Below are 19,739 nucleotides of genomic sequence, written 5' to 3'. Positions count from 1 at the left end.
CGTTTCCCCAAAAACCTTTCCAGTGGTACTGATCCAATGATACAGTGCATTCGGAAAGTATTCAGACCCCTTGACTTTGTCCACAATTTCTTATGTTAACGCCTTATTCTATAATGGATTTGAAAAAAAAATCCTCATCAATTCACACACTATACTCCATAATGACAAAGCAAAAACAAGTTTAGACATTTTTGCAAATGTATTAAAAATAAAAAACAGAAATACCTTATTTACATAAGTATTCATACCCTTTGCTATGAGACTTGAAATTTAGCCCAGGTGCATCCTGTTTCCGTTGATCTTACTTGAGATGTTTCTAGAACTTGAATGTACCACCTGTGGTACATTCAATTGATTGGACATGACTTGGAAAGGCACACACCTGTCTATATAAGGTCCCACAGTTGACAGTGCATGTCAGAGCAAAATGAGAACAAAGGAATTGTAAGTAGAGCTCTGAGACAGGATTCTGTCGAGGCACAGATCAGGGGAAGGGTGCCAAAACATTTCTACAGCATTGAAAGTCCCCAAGAACACAGTGGCCTCCATCATTCTTAATGGAAGAAGTTTGGAACCACTAAGACTCTTCCTAGAGCTGGCCTCAGTAAAAGGCACATGACAGCCCGCTTGGAGTTTGCCAAAAGGGACCTAAAGGACTCTCAGACCATAAGAAACAAGATTCTCTGGTCTGATGAAACCAAGATTGAACTCTTTGTCCCGAATGCCAAACATCACGTCTGGAAGAAACCTGGCACCATTCCTACAGTGAACCATGGTGGTGGCAGGATCATGCGGTCGGGATGTTTCTCAGCGGCAGGGACTGGGAGACTAGTCACAATCGAGGGAAAGATGAACGAGAGAGATCCTTGAGATCCTTGATGATTACAGAGAGATCCTTGATGATAACCTGCTCGAGAGCACTCAGGACATCAGACTGGGGCAAAGGTTCACCTTCCAACAGGACAACGACCCTAAGCACTCAGCCAAGACAACGCAGGAGTGGCTTCTTGACAAATCTCTGAATATCCTTGAGTGACCCAGCTAGAGTCCGGACTTGAACCCGATTGAACAATTCTGGAGAAACCTGAAAATAGCTGTGCTGCAACGCTCCCCATCGAACCTGACAAAGCTTGAGAGGATCTGCAGAGAGGAATGGGAGAAACTCTCCAAATACAGGTGTGCCAAGGTTGTAGCGTCATACCCAAGAAGACTTGAGGCTGTAATCGCTGCCAAAGGTGCTTCAACAAAGTACTGAGTAATGGGTCTGAATACCTATGTAAATGTGATATTTCAGTTTTGTATTTTTTTATTAATTTGCTAAATTTTCTACAAACCTGTTTTTGCTTTGTCATTATGGGGTATTGTGTGTAGATAGATGAAGGAGAAAGAGATGCTATACATTTTTGAATAAGGCTGTAATGTAACAAAAGTGTGGAAAAGGTTAAGGGGTCTGATTAGTGTCTGAATGCACTGTAAATAGTTAATAACTGCTAAATAGTTAACCAAATAGCTATCCGGTCTATCTGCATTGACCCCATTTGACTCATCACATACACTGCTGCTACTGCTCATTATCTATCCTGTTGCCTAGTCACTTTACCCCCACCTATATGTACATATCTACCTCAATTACCTCGTACTGCTGCATTGACTCTGTACTGATACCCCGTGTATATAGCCAAGCTATCGTTACTCATTGTGTATTTATTGCTCGTGTTATCATCTTTTCAATTATTTTTATAACAACTGGCCGTGATGGTTACAAGGCCGCGTTCAAATGCCGACATCAAATTCAAAGCAATTGGTGCACTACCTAAACGGCTAAATGGCAAAGCAAACTGTCTGACACTGTCTCTGCTCTCTGCTTTCTTAACTCGAGAGAAAGGCTGGAGGTTTCTCTCCGAGCGATGTTTCGCATGGTCCTAAAGCCAGCCGGATAAAACTCTAAAACAGCCATTACATTTGATTTGGGATTGGAATGATTTTAGTCTACTTTTTTGTAGCCTACTTTAACATTAATGGTGTTGAGCTAGGGTATTACGAGGGTATTAGTATTACGACTGCCATACCCAACTGACACCAATGCTCCATAATGCAATACACTTTGAAAGACGATTTGACAAAAGTAATCCGCTCAAATGCACCAATTATGATGGATTATGCAAAAAAACTGGTAACATTGAGAAACTCTTGTCTCTCACCTCTTTTTCTGATTTAAGTTTGGTGTGAAAAGGGTGCGTCTTCAGCCTCTCATAGACTTGCTCAAAGAAGTCGTAGTAGTCGTAACCCTCGTTGGACTTCTGACCAATGACAAAGGCCATTTCGAAGGCCCTCATGGTCGCCAGGTCTGTCCTGTTGTTCATGGCATATTTCCACAGGTTGTCCTGTTCAAACCAAAAGTGGTGGACAAAGATGGGTTTTTATGGCTGCATTCCAGTGTAAAAAGTTGTTCCCCTCTCCTCTGCTCTTGTTTATCGTACCTCTAAAATTTGAGTAAAGTAAAGCCAGTACTGAGCTCGGTATCGGTATGAGACATACACCTAACGACACATACAGTTGAAGTCAGAAGTTTACATACACCTTAGCCAAATACATTTAAACTCAGTTTTTCACAATTCCTGACATTTAATCCTAGTAAAAAGTCCCTGTCTAGGTCAGTTAGGATCACCACTTTATTTTAAGAATGTGAAATGTCAGAATAATAGTAGAGAGAATGATTTATTTCAGCTTTTATTGCTTTCATCACATTCCCAGTGGGTCAGAAGTTTACATACACTCAATTAGTATTTGGTAGTATTGCCTTGATATTGTTTAACTTGGGTCAAATGTTTCGGGTAGCCTTCCACAAGCTTCCCTCAATAAGTGCGGTGAATTTTGGCCCATTCCTCCTGACAGAGCTGGTGTAACTGAGTCAGGTTTGTAGGCCTCCTTGCTCGCACACACTTTTTCAGTTCTGCCCACACATTTTCTATAGGTTTGAGGTCAGGGCATTGTGATGGCCACTCCAATACCTTGACTTTGTTGTCCTTAAGCCATTTTGCCACATCTTTGGAAGTATGCTTGGGGTCATTGTCCATTTGGAAGACCCATTTGCGACCAAGCTTTAACTTCCTGACTGATGTCTTGAGATGTTGCTTCAATATATCCACATACTTTTACTGCCTCATGATGCCATCTATTTTCTGAAGTGCACCAGTCCCTCCAGGAGCAAAGCACCCCAACAACACGATTCTGCCACCCCCGTGCTTCACGGTTGGGATGGTGTTCTTTGGCTTGCAAGCCTCCCTTTTTTTCCTACAAACATAACGATGGTCATTGAGGATAAACAGTTCTATTTTTGTTTCATCAGACCAAAGGACATTTCTCCAAAAAGTACAAGCTTTGTCCCCATGTGCAGTTAGTCTGGCTTTTTATGGGGGTTTTGGAGCAGTGGCTTCTTCCTTGCTGAGCGGCCTTTCAGGTTATGTCGATATAGGACTCGTTTTACTGTGGATATAGATACTTTTGTACTTGTTTCCTCCAGCATCTTCACAAGGTCCTTCACTGTTGTTCTGGGATTGATTTGCACTTTTCACACCAAAGTACGTTCATCTCTAGCAGACAGAACGCGTCTTCTTCCTGAGAGGTTTGATGGCTGCGTGGTCCCATGGTGTTTATACTTGCGTACTATTGTTTGTACAGATGAACGTGGTACCTTCAGGCGTTTGGAAATTGCTCCCAAGGATGGACCAGACTTGGCTGATTTTGTTTGATTTTCCCATGATGTCAAGCAAAGAGTCACTGAGTTTGAAGGTAGGTCTTGAAATACATCCACAGGTACACCTCCAATTGACTCAAATGACATCAATTAGCCTATCAGAAGCTTCTAAAGCCATGTCATCATTTTCTGGAATTTTCCATGCTGTTTAAAGGCACAGTCAACTTAGTGTATGTAAACTTCTGACCTACTGGAATTGTGATACAGTGAATTATAAGTTAAATAATCTTTCTGTCAACAATTGTTGGAAAAATTACTTGTGTCATGCACAAAGTAGATGTCCTAACCGACTTGCCAAAACTATAGTTTGTTAACAAGAAATGTGTGGAGTGGTTGAAAAACGAGTTTTAATGACTCCAACCTATGTGTAAATTTCCGACTTCAACTGTATATATATATTTTTTTTTTCTCAAATGTAGTGCACAGATGTGTTTACATCCCTGTTTGTGAGCATTTCTCATTTGCCAAGATAATCCATCCACCTGACAGGTGTGGCATATCAAGAAGCTGATTAAGGTTAGGTTTGGGGGAGGAGATTCTGATTGCTGATCCTAAATGTATAGATAGGGTGTAAACATTGACAATAATACAGTGTACATTTCAGAAAGTCCTCAGCCTCAAGGTCCGGGAGTTTTTCTTCTGATGACATGATCTGAGCAGCCAAAACTAACTCATATTTTAATTAACCCTAAGTTTAACTAACCCCAACTGTGGCATCAAGCTACACACTCACGCACAATGACACTCCAACACACACACATAATAATATGCACACACATTTATACTGACTCTACACACACGCACACACACTCACATACAATCATAATTTACGCTGCTGCTACTCTGTTTATTACATATCCTGATGCATATGTAACAGTTTAACTTTAGTCCGTCCCCTCGCCCCAATCCGGGTGCGAACCAGGGACCCTCTGCACACATCAACAACAGTCACCCACGAAGCATCGTTACCCATCGCTCCACAAAAGCCACGGCCCTTGCAGAGCAAGGGGAACCACTACTTCAAGGTCTCAAAGCGAGTGACGTCACCGATTGAAACGCTATTAGCGCGCACCACCGCTAACTAGCTAGCCATTTCACATCGGTTACACTCACCCCCTTTCGACCTCCTCCTTTTCCGCAGCAACCAGTGATCCGGGTCAACAGCACCTATGTAACAGTTTAACTTTAGTCCGTCCCCTCGCCCCGGGCGCGAACCAGGAACCCTCTGCACACATCAACAACAGTCACCCACGAAGCATCGTTACCCATCGCTCCACAAAAGCCGCGGCCCTTGCAGAGCAAGGGGAACCACTACTTCAAGGTCTCAAAGCGAGTGACGTCACCGATTGAAATGCTATTAGCACGCACCACCGCTAACTAGCTAGCCATTTCACATCGGTTACACATAGTCACCTTCCCCTTATACATATCTAGTTCTATCACTCCATGCACATTGTAAATATGGTGTTGGAACTGACCCTGTATATAGCTTCTAACATTCTCGTGTTCTTCTTAATTGTATTTATTGTGTGTTTTTGTTCTACCTTACGTTATTTTTAATGCTACATTGATTTTGATTACTTCATTGTTGGGTTTGGAGCTTGCAAGAAAGGCATTGCACTATATTTGTGGACGTGACATTAACAACTTGAAACTTGAATTAAGAAAGGCTTACTTACCAAATTGCCACTGACCTCAAAATGCTGCAGAAGGAAGAAAACATACTCTCCAGCCATTAGGTCTTGCCTCTCCGCCTCCATTAAAAGGTTAATTGCATCCTCGGCGTTGGTCATCACCACAATCACTAGGAGAAGACGGGAAATTATGGTTTCGGTAACTTAGGATTCAGTAAGCATTTTTGGCCAGTTTCCTTGACAGATAAAACCTAGTCCTGGACTCAATAGTGCTTTTCATGGAATCCATTCAGAATGCTTTTTAGTTCAGGACTAATATTAATCTGTTTCTCGGAAACCGGCCCATAACGTACAGCTGGTTGGTGGTAGGAGCTTAGTCTCGCAAAATGAATAGACCTGAGTAAAATTATGTCAGGTCAATACTTTCAATTACTTTAGCTGTGATTGATTATGTTCAGTGGATAGAGCGAATTAAAAACAAATAACAACGTTTTGTGTGAAGTAGGCATTGGTCTGAAGCCGAAAAAGAAAGGAAACTCACGCAATGCCTATTCCACCCATGCTCTACCAAGGTTTTCCAGCAGACAGCTCTGGGCTACTAAAGTATCTATGTTGGTATTGTCTTTCAAACTATGTGTAGGCAGGTTGCTTGAGATTCAAACCTTCTTGATATTAACAGCTGATTTTCCAGAGGGAAGCAAAAAACCAGAAACCAATTTAAACCAACATGGAGTAAAGACAAATGAGCAAGCTCCTGGAAAATACACAAATAATCAACATGTACACATTAACTATTTACAGTGCATTCAGAAAGTATTCATACCCCTTGAAATATTTAACCGTTTGTTGTGTTATAGCATGAATTCACCCATTTATACACAATACGCCATAATGACAAAATGAAAACATGTTTAAAAGACATTTTTACAAATTTATTGAAAATGAAATAAAGAAATATATAATTTACATAAGTATTCACACCCCTGAATCAATACTTTGTTGAAACACCATTGGCAGTGATTACAGCTGTGAGTCTTCTGGGTAAGTCTCTAAGAACTGTCCACAGCTGGATTGTGCAACATTTGCCCATTATTCTTTAAAAACATTATTCGAGTTCTGCCAAATTGGGTTCTGATCATTGCTAGACAACCAAGTCTTGCCATAGATTGTCAAGTAGATTTAAGTCAAAACTGTCACTCGGCCACTCAGGAACATTCACTGTCTTCTTTCTAACCAGCTCCAGTGTAGATTTGGCCATGTGTTTTAGGTTATTGTCCTGCTGAAAGGTGAATTAATCTCACAGTGTCTGTTGCAAAGCAGACTGAACCAGGTTTTCCTCTAGGATTTTCCGTTCCGTTTCTTTTTATCCTGAAAAACTCCAGAGACCTTAACGATTAAAAGCATACCCATAACATGATGCAGCCACCACTATGCTCGAAAATATGGAGAGTGATACTCAGTAATGTGTTGTATTGGATTTGCCCCAAACATAACACTTTGTATTCAGGAAAAAAGGTTAATTGCTTTGCCACATTTTTTTGCAGTATTACTTTAGTGTCTTGTTGTAAACAGGATGCATGTTTTGAAAAAGTTTTGTTCTGTATAGGCTTCCTTCTTTTCACTCTGTCAATTAGGTTAGTATTGTGGAGTAACTACAATGTTGTTGATCCATCCTTAGTTTTCTCCTATCACAGCCATTAATTAAACTGTAACTGTTTTAAGGTCACCATTTTAGTGTGCGTGTGTACTGTGTCCATTTGAATTGGCACAAATCGTTTTTCAGCTCTACATGGGAAAGCTTGCATTTCTCCGTGACAGACTCATGCGCACAATCCTCCACTCTGCCATAAAGCACTGTCTCTGGGCAGTACCATTGGGATGTTGTTCATTTCAAGGATGAGGGCAAGACTTCTTCCTTTAGAGTCGGAGCCGGTCTCTACGGAAGTTCTAGCAAGACAGACGCAGTACTACACACCACCACACTCACTGCCACTTGCCTGCCACTCCAGAAAACCAAAGGTTATTTTAAGAGCCCACTAATACATTTCAATAAGTGTGTGTGTGTGTGTGTGTGTGTGTGTGTGCGTGCGTGCGTGCGTGCGTGCGTGCGTGCGTGCGTGCGTGCGTGTCGGCAGGGGGCTCACAAAACTATAAACTGAATCATGGTCAAAATGTATCCTTCAGGAGGCGAACCCACAATCTTCAGATCCACAGGTGGTAACTCTACACTACAAACCCTGTCCCCAAAATATAAAAAGTTTTTATTAGAATGAATCACTTTTGCATGTGAAATAACAGAATCCTTGTATTATTATATATTTTGTTTCTCTTTTGTAATACAGTGGGGCAAAAAAGTATTTAGTCAGCCACCAATTGTGCAAGTTCTCCCACTTAAAAAGATGAGAGAGGCCTGTAATTTTCATCATAGGTACACTTCAACTATGGCTGACAAAATGAGAAAAAGAAATCCAGAAAATCACATTGTAGGATTTTTAATGAATTTATTTGCAAATTATGGTGGAAAATAAGTATTTGGTCAATAACAAAAGTTTATCTCAATACTTTGTTATATACCCTTTGTTGGCAATGACAGAGGTCAAACGTTTTCTGTAAGTCTTCACAAGGTTTTCACACACTGTTGCTGGTATTTTGGCCCATTCCTCCATGCAGATCTCCTCTAGAGCAGTGATGTTTTGGGGCTGTTGCTGGTGCCTTGTTGCTTGACATCATGGTAAAATCAAAAGAAATCAGCCAAGACCTCAGAAAAGAAATTGTTGACCTCCACAAGTCTGGTCCATCCTTGGGAGCAATTTCCAAACGCCTGAGGGTACCATGTTCATCTGTACAAACAATAGTGCGCAAGTATAAACATCAGGGGACCACGCAGCCGTCATACCGCTCAGGAAGGAGACACGTTCTGTCTCCTAGAGATGACCTTTGGTGTGAAAAGTGCAAATCAATCCCAGAACAACAGCATAGGACCTTGTGAAGATGCTGGAGGAAACAGGTACAAAAGTATTTCCACAGTAAAACAAGTCCTATATCGACATAACCTGAAAGGCTGCTCAGCAAGGAAGAAGCCACTGCTCCAAAAACCCCATTAAAAAAGCCAGATCACGGTTTGCAACTGCACATGGGGACAAAGATCATACTTTTTGGAGAAATGTCCTTTGGTCTGATGAAACAAAAATAGAACTGTTTGGCCATAATGACCATCATTATGTTTGGAGGAAAAAGGGGGTGGCTTGCAAGCCAAAGAACACCATCCCAACCGTGAAGCACGGGGGTGGCAGCATCATGTTGTTGGGGTGCTTTGCTCCTGGAGGGACTGGTGCACTTCAGAAAATAGATGGCATCATGAGGCAGTAAAATTATGTGGATATATTGAAGCAACATCTCAAGACATCAGTCAGGAAGTTAAAGCTTGGTTGCGAATGGGTCTTCCAAATGGACAATGACCCCAAGCATACTTCCAAAGTTGTGGCAAAATGGCTTAAGGACAACAAAGTCTAGGTATTGGAGTGGCCATCACAAAGCCCTAACCTCAGTCCCATAAAAAAGTGTGGACAGAACTGAAAAACAAAACAAACCTGAATCCGTCAGGAGGAATGGGACGAAATTCACCCAACTTATTGTGGGAGGCTTGTGGAAGGCTACCCGAAACGTTTGACCCAAGTTAAACAATTTAAAGGCAATGCTACCAAATACTAATTGAGTGTATGTAAACGTCTGACCCACTGGGAATGTGATGAAAGAAATAAAAGTTGAAATAAATCATTCTCTCTACTATTATTCTGACATTTCACATTCTTAAAATAAAGTGGGGATCCTAACTGACCTAAGACAGGGAATTTTTACTAGGATTAAATGTCAGGAATTGTGAAAATCTGAGTTGAAATGTATTTGGTATGTAAACTTCTGACTTCAACTGTAACCCTTTGCATCCAGATTGAAATAACACCAGGCATCGTCAACAGGGAGATCCTTGCATAATGTTATGATGATTTTGAGAGCTTTGACTCATTCTAGGACGAAAACGATCAGCAGAGTCATCAGGTGTTTCGTTAAAATTCCCTGATAGAATCAGAAAAACATTTGAGTATTTGTTGCGTCAATCCTGTAATTTTCTGTTAAATTTGGCAAAAAGGGTCTTATTTGGAGCACGTGACTTATGTCCATACACATTACAGATGATGAAAATAGAATTGTCAAGTTTAACCATTTATGTGACCCATCTCCCATCCTGTGAAGATGTGGATTCTAGAATGTCGCCTTTAAACTTGTGGATAAGCATCAAAACACCAGAAGAATGGTTTGATCCATGACTATAATAGGCCATGTCTCCCCATTGTGACTTCCAACATTTCAAGTCACTTTCACATGAAAGAGTTTCCTGAAGAAGGATAAAAATCTGTGTTATTGCGTTTACAATATAAAAATAAGGCTTTCCTTTTTGTAAGATCTCTCAAACCCCAAGCATTCAGAGTAATGATATTGAGTGAGTTGAAAACAAACTCCTGCATTAAAAAAGAAAGAGACACAAACTAGACAACAGATGTAGTAATGTGAACAATAAAGCAAAACAGTAAACCTTGAGAGCGTTACTTCAACGGAAATCTACGCTCAGCTGAGGTGGTTAACAGTATAACAAATCTCTTTTCTTTTTTTGGTTGGCAAGTGTTCCTAAATTGTAGTTCGGACAGTACATTTACTCGTGGCACCACAGTAAATGTACTCTTGGCAGTACTCACAGTTCAAGTGTGGTTCATGTCATCAGAGTTAACCAGTAATCTTTCTTCTTTTGATGAACACGTGTGGGCCCTTGAACCCAGCCTTCTTTCCCTCTTGTCGTGCCTTTTGTATAAGCCGCCACAGTTTCTCCCTGGCAGTCTGATCCTGCGGTATCAGAGCCTCTGGTGGCCAGAATACGTCACAAGCTTACAGTTGGATTTTTGCATGGAATCGACACTGAATTTCACTTTCAGTGTTTTCAAGTCTTTCACAGATAAGATAAGACGTTACAGTGAGCTCCTGTATATAGCGTAACAGTATGTTTCTCAATGTTAATTTTCAGTGTTTCTGTCCACTGCTCTTTCTCAGTATTTTTCTCATTGACATTCACTAGCTGAGCTACACATTGTACTTCACTCTGTTTCACTTCAATTGTCCCAATGAACATGTCCTCATTTTCTGCTGTTATCCCCTGTCTATGCTGTGAATCCTCTGATTTTCTGCCCGTGTGTGTGCGTGAGAAGCACTTTTTGGCATAATTATTTTTTCTGTAACATACTTTGCATATCTGACCATATGCTGGACACTTTTTTGGTTCATGTTTGTACCCACAACATGAGCATTCTCCCTGTGATCTTTCTTTTACTAGCTGTGCACTGTCTTTGTCTAACTCATGAAGCATTATCAAATGGCTCTGGCTCGCTTCACTAGCACGGCAAATGTCTATTGGTCTAGCTAGCAGGAGATCTGGTTCTCTGAGTAATCTGCCATCGAACTTGGTCATTTGTGATTCCGCACACAATTCTGTCCTGTATCAGTGACTCGGTATGTTGTTGAAACTTAGTCTTTTGCTTTATTTTTTAGATCAGTCACATAAGCATCAATTGATTCTGTTTGTCCTTGCACTCTCGTAAAAAATATATGCCTCAGGTATGTCCAATTTTTTCATGGCTCACAGTACGTTCGGAAAAGCTCTTACATCCAAGTCATCTACATCATTGTCAAAATTGAATACCTTGATTGCATCTTTCTGGCTACGTGCAAGAATGTGGCACATTTCACTTTTTCGGATTCCTCTGAGATGCCACTGGCGATGATATAAAGGTTGAATTTCTGCATCCACACTCCAATTTCCCTCTAGGTTCAGAGTAGTTGGTGGTCTCATTTGTTCCATGTTTTGTAATGTTCAGCTTTCCTTTGTATTACTTTTTAACATCACACCACGTAATATATTAGCACACTGAGGCAGGGTAACAGCGCCACCCTCAGGCACTCCAAATAAGTACATGTACAGTGCATTCGGAGAGTATTCAGACCCCTTGACTTTTTCCATATTTTGTTATGTTTCAGCCTTATTCTAAAATTGATGAAATAAAATGTTTTCCTGGTCAATTTACACACAATACTCTTTAATGACTAAGCGAAAACAGGTTTTTAGAAATGTTTGTAAATGTATTTAAAAACAAAAACAGAAATACCTTATTACATAAGTATTCAGACCGTTTGCTATGAGACTCGAAATTGAGCTCAGGTGCATCCTGTTTCCATTGATCATCCTGAGATGTTTCTTTATTGGAGTCCACCTATGGTAATTTAAATTGTTTGGACATGATTTGGAAAGGCACACTCCTGTCTATATAAGGTCCCACAGTTGTCAGAGCAAAAACCAAGCCATGAGGTCGAAGGAATTGTTCGAGCTCCGAGACAGGATTGTAGACAGCAAAAAATGTAGACAGCATTGAAGGTCCCCACAGTGGCCTCCATCATTCTTAAGTGGAAGAAGTTTGGAACCACCAAGACACTTCCTAGAGCTGGCCGCCCGGCCAAACTGAGCAATCGAGGTAGAAGGGCCTTGGTCAGGGATGGCTCCAGAGTTCCCCTGTGGAGATGGGAGACTTTCAGAAGGACAACCATCTCTGCAGCACTTCACCAATCAGGCCTTTATGGTAGAGTGGCCAGACAGAAGCCACTCCTCAGTAAAATGCACATGACAGCCCGCTTGGAGTTTGAAAAGAGGCACCTAAAGGACTCTGACCATGAGAAAGAAGATTCTCTGGTCTGATGAAACCAAGATTGAACTCTTTGCCTGAATGCCAAGCGTATGGAGGAAACCTGGCACAATCCCTAAAGTGAAGCATGGTGGAAGCAACATCATCCTGTGGGGATGTTTTTCAGAGGCAGCGACTGGGAGACTAGTCAGGATCGAGGGAAAGATGAACGGAGTAAAGTACAGAGGGATCCTCGATGAAAACCTGCTCCAGAGCACTCAGGACTTCAGAATGGGGTGAAGATTCACCTTCCAACAGGACAACGACCCTAAGCACACAGCCAAGACAACGCAGGAGTGGCTTTGGGTCTCTGAATGTCCTTGAGTGGCCCAGCCAGAGCCCAGACTTGAACCCGATCTAACATCTCTGGAGAGACCTGAAAATAGCTGTGCAGCGACACTCCCCATCCAACCTGACAGAGCTTGAGACTCCCCAAATACAGGTGTGCCAAGCTTATAGTGTCATACCCAAGAAGACTCCAGGCTGTAATCGCTGCCACAGGTGCTTCAACAATGTACTGAGTAAAGGGTCTGAATACTTATGTAAATGTGATATTTCATTTTTTTAATTTTGTATTTTTTTGCAAAAATGTCTAAAAAACTGTTTTTGTAATGTCATTATGGGATATTGTGTGTAGATTGATGAGGATTTTGTTTTTTAAATGAACAGAATGGACTAAGTTTTGCAGACTTTTTAAAAAATCGTGCTTGGCTCTTCCCACCTCCTTGCTTGTTCTGCCACTATGACTAATTTGTTGCCATTAGAAACGACAGGCTGGTTTAGCTATACAAGTCTTTGCTAATGTTAGCTAACGTTAACTAGCTACCTAGCTAATCAAAATATCTGTTTGCATTTATTGATTTACCTCAGCTTGAATACAACCATATAGCTAGCTATCTACAGTAGCCTAGGTTTGTTCGCATACACTTCTTATGACTGGCAGCCTGGTGAAAGCAGCTGTGTTGTTGCCGAGCAACCGACCCGGTGTTAGAACTCTGAGCGTTGGCTAAAAAAGATGTTAGCTTTGTCAGAAATGCTACAAAAGGTAGCACATCATTGGTTCTTAATGGACAGAAATGAGCAAGTAAGAGAAATAAATTATACGTTTAATCAAATCTGTTGCCCCTACAAACGTATTCAGTCCGAAAGGTCCGCAAGTCTAATGGTCACTTTATGGACGCTGTAGTCTCGTTCTCATCCAATGCCTAAACATTGAATTAATTCTGGGCAAAAAGTTGTCTGAAAACCCTAACATGCTGACCACACCGCTCACGCGTATGTTGATTCTGTCCCCCCACACCAGACGCGATCAGGACACGCAGGTTGAAATATCAAAATTAACTCTGAACCAATTATATTAATTTGGGGACAGGCCGAAAAGCATTTATGGCAATTTAGCTAGCTAGCTTGCTGTTGCTAGCTCATTTGTCCTGGGATATAAATATTGGTTTGTTATTTTACCCGAAATGCACAAGGTCCTCTACTTCGACAATTAATCCACAGATAAAATGGTAAACCAAATTCGTTTCTCGTCATCTCTCCTCCTTCCTTCAGGCTTCTTTTTCTTCTTTGGACTTTATATGGCGGTTGGCAACCAACTTTACGGTGCATTACCACAACCAACTGGAGAATGGACCTCAGTTCATCTTTCAATCACCCATGTGGGTATATGCTCCTAAAAACCAATGAGAAGATTTGAGAGGCAGGACTTGCAGCGCGTTGAGCATCACGAATAGAACCAATATCTATTTTAGCACCCGGCTACACAGACGCTCGCTGACACACGCGAGCAGTGTGGGTGCAATAATTGAATAACATGTATGTGTACATTTATTTTGCAATGCTCGCGCACGCGATGCGAGCAGTGTAGTCAGCATGTAATGCTAACGGCCCTGTTAAAAATCCAGTATATGGTTCTTGGTAATGGACTGGATGGCTCATGACGAGAGGTGAGAGTGTATTGTGTACCTCCAATCAAGTTGATTTGCTAGTTTTTTATTGAGATTGGTGTCATATTGGCTTAGATATGATGGTAGGGAGATCTGAATTTAACATTGAGCTTCAATCAATGCCTATGTAATAGAATAGGGAGATAATGCAAGTCTTCAGGTCTATGGCAAGGTTACTCATCATGCAAGCATAGTTCATCAGGCCATCTGCAATACAATCCCACTTACCACATTAAAAGACAATACAGCACTACAGCACTATATAACTGAGTAATAGAAGAGGAACATTTGTTTGCTTACCTCTTGCCACTGTCGAGATGTACTTGACATTCCTGTGGACAAGTTCCATGTTGCTGGTGTCAAACTTAACACTTGCTGTCACGGTGAGTTGAGCTCTGAGCTGATCCTCGACAGACTTCCATAAAGCATCAACTTTGTCCCAAGTGTTTGAATCTAACCCCCCTCCAATCAGAGCCACATGGTCCCACCCAAAATATTGCAGTGTCCTAACTAAGACCTCTCCACTTCTTTTAAGGGGGGGCACAACTTTGATGTAAGTATCGTAAATGGCAGTATTGTCCATCTTGGAGGATTGTCCGACAAAGCCAAACATCGGGATGTTCCAAGTAGATGCAATAAGACCGGTGACCTGTAAAACAAAGAGTAAAATTATTATTATATTCATAGACATTGTTCATGTTTGCCCGTGCAAAATGTATACATTTTAAAGGATACTACAGTGCCTCCAAAAGTGAATACATAGTCATTAGGGACTGTTCGATAATTACTGGGGGGGGGTCCAAAATAGTGTAGGGGGGTGCAACATGTTTTTTTATTTGGGGAGGGTTGCGTGTTTTTCTTTTGGGCATAGGGGAGGGATGTGCATTTTTCCCCCGGTTTAAAATTCACCGTTTTGCAGGTTTTCCTATATAATTTATTCCAACCTAGCCAAGTTTACCCATATACTTGCATACCTTGGTTTGACCATTAGAAAGTGTTCTCTGGGACAAGTGTTCTGTCACCGACAGGTCCGTTGTTGAATGAATGAATTTCTCTCTTTTCTCATGTAGGCTACATTTATAATGCATCAGTACTGCAATGTACTGTACCAATGCATCACCACTAGCCTATATGATCACATTAGTCCTATACCAGAGCTACACACTCTGGCCATTCAAACTTCCCCGCCAGTTCATTGCCAAAGAGTCAACAAACAAGAGTACTTCTTGTCCTCAAACATTAGTTTGAAAAATTCCTCAAAATAAGTGACCAAACTATAGGCCTATTCAGTTCTATTCAAGTCCAATGCAGCCGTTTTATCGCAAAATCAAATCATTTTTGGGTAACAATTAAGTATCTTACTGTGACTGTTTCAATTAAAATGGTCAAAAAGAAACAAAAATAGCTTCTTAGCAAAGAACAATTTCTGAAGTAAGAATTTTGCGAGGACTTTTTGGGAGTGGTCTGAGTAGGGAGGGGAAAACTGAAAACTAGCTGTTATTGGCAGAGAGGTTTTGAACCTAGTGATGTCACCAGGCAGGCCAAAACTCCATCCCACCAAAACAGACTGATATTTCAGGCGGTCTTTTCAAACAGCTCTTACACTAAAAGGGCATTATCATAATTTTCACAATTTCACAGTATTATTCCAACCTCATAGTGTGGAAAAATTTATAAAACACAGGTAAATAATTTTTTTACTGTACCGGGCCTTTCATTTGTAAATTGGGAGGTGCAGGAATACAAAGTGAGCACAAGAGGGGGGTTGACCTGGGGGTTCAGAGGTACCGGAATGCATGAGAAAAAAAAGTTACCAACACAATGTTCAGCGGACAAATCACAAGAGGCAACTATCTATGGTAGACTTACTGTAATGGACAGCAATCTCTAATGCGCATATTAATTCAAAGCTTTTTAGATATTACTACAAAACACACATAAACCCAGAATTCAAGCCTGAACCTACCGGAGTCCTTCCTACATGAAAAATATTTGATGTGCCCATGCCAGAATGATAAAACATGATTGTGCCGTTATACATATTACGAAGAAAAACATAAAAGCCCATAGATTTAGGATGTCTTTGGTAAATATTTAGTCTACTGCAAAATTAAACAAACTCCAGGAATCATTTTTGACTGTGAACTGTATTATATTATGCACATACTGTATGGAATGGTTAGGTTCTATCTATGAGCATAGCCACGGAAAGGGTTGTTGCAGCACCCCCTGAAAAATCTGAATGAAAAAATAACAATAAAAATTGTTGTTCACATAAGTAGTGCACCGAGCCTTTAATGGTCCTGTGTTAGTGGACCGATATATCCGTCTGCAGTTCTGTGCACAATAAGCGTTTTCTAAACAGTTTCTATAACTTTCATATATCAACCAAAATAAGTTCTATACATTTTCCGTACCATAACGAAATGGCTCTAACAGGTACGTACATCATACAAATGAATCATTTCCATTGTTAAAAGTAAACCAAGCACATAGGAGCTACATGTAAAACGCAGGACACTTAGCCTGAATTAACGCCCCCCCCCATCCCCTCCCGATGCAATATCTTGGCACGACTGAAGAAAATGTTGATAACATTATGATTGAGTCATATATTTAATCCATTATACTATGGGTATCCTTACATGCTAAATAATTAAAGAAAACAGAGAGTATGCACCCAATTCATTTTATTTTACAGGATAATAATGGTGCATGAAAGCAATCATGGAATGTGGTAGACTAAAGTTGTCTGTTTTGCAGGTAGCCTAGTAGTTAGAGCGTTGGGCCAGGAACCGTAAGGTTGCTGGATCGAATCCCCGAGCTGACAAGGTAAAAATCTGTTGTTTGGCTCCTGAGCAAGGTATTTAACCCACTGTTCCCTGGGCGCCTGAAGACGTGGATGTCGATTAAGGCAGCCCCCCGCACCTCTCTGATTCAGAGGGGTTGGGTTAAATGCGGAAGACACATTTCAGTTGAAGGCATTTGGTTTCATCCTTCTCTGTCCCCCTGGTGCAGTGCACCATTTCTTATTCAGCCTCAGTAGCATGAATTCCTGAAAATAGTCAAATTACATTTGCTGGAGTCTACTGTCCCAGATGTGCTGGAGAAAACTGTCCCAGATGTGTTGGGACAGTTTTCAGATTTGATCTGACATTTTGAAATTTGCTTCCTCATTAGAAACTGTAGGATAGAGTGGGGTAAGTTGCGAATTTGTTTACATTCAGCATCCCTCCATCAAGGGAAATAGATTATTATTTCTAACAAAGATATCTACGTATACTGTACACTGAGTATACAAACCATTAAGAATAACTGCTCTTTCCATGACATAGACTGACCAGGGGAATCCAGGTGAAAACTACGATTACTTATGGATGTCACTTATTAAATCTACTTCTCTCCGTGTAGATGAAGGTAGGAGGCAGGTTAAAGAAGGATGTTGAAGCCTTGAGACGATTGAGACATGGATTGTGTATGTGTACCATTCCGAGGGTGAATGGGCAAGACAAAAGATTGAAGTGCCTTTGGGAAGTAGGTGCCAGGTGCACCAGTTTAAGTCAAGAACTGCAACGCTGCTGTTTTTTTTACCCTCAACAGTTTCCTGTGTGTATCAAGAATGGTCCACCACCCAAAAGACATCCAGTCAACATGTCACAACTGTGGGAAGCACTGGAGTCAACATGGGCCAGCGTCCCTATGGAACGCTTTCGACACCTTGTAGAGTCAATGCCCTGATGAATTGAGGCTGTTCTGAGGGCAAAAGGGGCAGTGCAACTCAATATTAGGAATGTGTTCCTATATTCAGTGTATTTCAGGATTTTGTGTATACCTGGAAATAATCAGAATTCATGTAAACATTACAGTTTTGAAAACATAGCTTGTCCATAAAAAGTGGGCTCTTGGCACAAGAGGCATGTATGGGGTAAGTTGAGCTGCCTACAAAAACAAAGATTACCACTACCTTTTAAAAACCATGTCTATTTTTATTTCCCAATCACAATCGCTTTTTGTCTAAGGTCTAAGGCCCCAGGTCTGAGTTTCTACTAATCTAACATATGGAATTGCTTTACGGTCGTCATACCAAGGATCATTTAGCTATTTTATTTAGAATTTAGAATTTTTTAAATACAAAAATGATTTGATGAAACGTTGACAGATTCATACATGGAACAACAGTCCAAAAATAAATTGAAAGGAAGTATGTTTTGAAGTGTCTTTCCTATATCTGAGAGATATAAGAAAGCTCAGAATATATATATATATTTTTTTATTTACTGTGGAATTATCCGTTTACCTTTGACGTGGCAATGCCCTAATCACTTCCATACATTTTTCTTCCGGTACCGGGTTACCTTCAGACGAGTCCCGTGACACTTGTGGGGGTCGTAGAGCAAAGCGGAGAACACCATCGTGTTCGTGAGAGTCTCATCTTTTCACAGAGATACATATTAGTGAGTTGCCCAAACTACACATGACTTTGTGACAAGACCACTTCAAATTAGTGGATTTGGCTATTTCAGCCACACCCGTTGCTGACAGGTGAATAAAATTGGGCACACAACCATAGACAGCCATAGACTCCATAGAAAAACATTGGCAGTAGAATTGCCCGTACTGAAGAGCTCAGTGACTTTCAACTTGGCACCGCCATAGGATGCCACCTTTCCAACAAGTGAGTTCATCAAATGTCTGCATTGCTGGAGGTGCCCCGGTCAACTGTAAACGTCTAGGAGCAACAACGGCTCAGCCACGAAGTGGTAGGCCACACAAGCTCCCAGAACAGGACCGCTGAGTGCTGAAGCGCGTACAAATCGTCTGTCCTCGGTTGTATCACTCAATACCGAGTTGCAAACTGCCTCAAGAATCAACGTCAGCACAAGAACTGTTCATGAAATGGGTTTCCATGGCCACGCAGCCGCACACAAGCCTAGGATTACCATGCACAATGCCAACCCTAGGCTGGAGTGGTGTAAAGCTCGCTGCCATTGGACTCTAGAGCAGTGGAAACTTGTTCGCTGGAGTGATGAATCACGCTTCACCATCTGGCAGTCCGACAGATTAATCTGGGTTTTGCGGATGCCAGGAGAACGCTACCTTTGAGGAACACCTTGTTTCCATAAACCTTTCCATATTTCACTCTATTCCCCGGATGCATGTTTTCGAATATTTGTATTCTGTACCGGCTTCCTTCTTTTCACTCTGTCACTTTGAATTACAATTACTCCACAATACTAACCTATCACAGCCATTAAACTCTGTAACAGTTTTAAAGTCACCATTGGCCTCATAGTGAAATCCCTGAGCAGTATCCTTCCTCTCTAGCAACTCAGTTATGAAAGACGCCTGTATCTTTGTAGAGACTGGGTGTATTAATACACCATCCAACGTGTAATTAATAACTTCACCATGCTCAAAGGGATATTCAATGTCTGCTTTTATTATTTTTACCCATCTACCACTAGGTGCCCTTCTTTGCGAGGCATTGGAAAACGTCCCTGGTCGTTGTGGTTGAATCTGTGTTTTAAATGTACTGCTCGACTGAGGGAACTTACAGATAATTGTATGTGGGGGATACAGAGATGAGGTAGTCATTAAAAAATCATGTTAAACACTATTT

At 41.1% G+C, this 19,739-nt stretch overlaps 1 protein-coding gene across 1 annotated transcript in view; it reads right to left on the bottom strand.

The window, feature by feature from the left end:
• Nucleotides 1-19,739, bottom strand: part of gucy2g (guanylate cyclase 2g) — a 78,180-nt gene that overhangs the window by 36,258 nt on the left and 22,183 nt on the right. Inside the window, exons 3-5 of the mRNA XM_038990732.1 lie at nucleotides 14,420-14,768; nucleotides 5,452-5,561; nucleotides 2,202-2,384 (exon numbers count right to left, since the gene is read on the bottom strand). Of these exons, the coding sequence (XP_038846660.1) occupies nucleotides 2,202-2,384; nucleotides 5,452-5,561; nucleotides 14,420-14,768 (642 nt within the window). The remainder of the gene's footprint in view (nucleotides 1-2,201; nucleotides 2,385-5,451; nucleotides 5,562-14,419; nucleotides 14,769-19,739) is intronic.

The sequence above is a fragment of the Salvelinus namaycush genome, chromosome 4 (assembly GCF_016432855.1).
Source record: "Salvelinus namaycush isolate Seneca chromosome 4, SaNama_1.0, whole genome shotgun sequence".
Classification (NCBI taxonomy): domain Eukaryota; kingdom Metazoa; phylum Chordata; class Actinopteri; order Salmoniformes; family Salmonidae; genus Salvelinus; species Salvelinus namaycush.
This window is presented reverse-complemented; position numbering and strand designations above follow the sequence as displayed.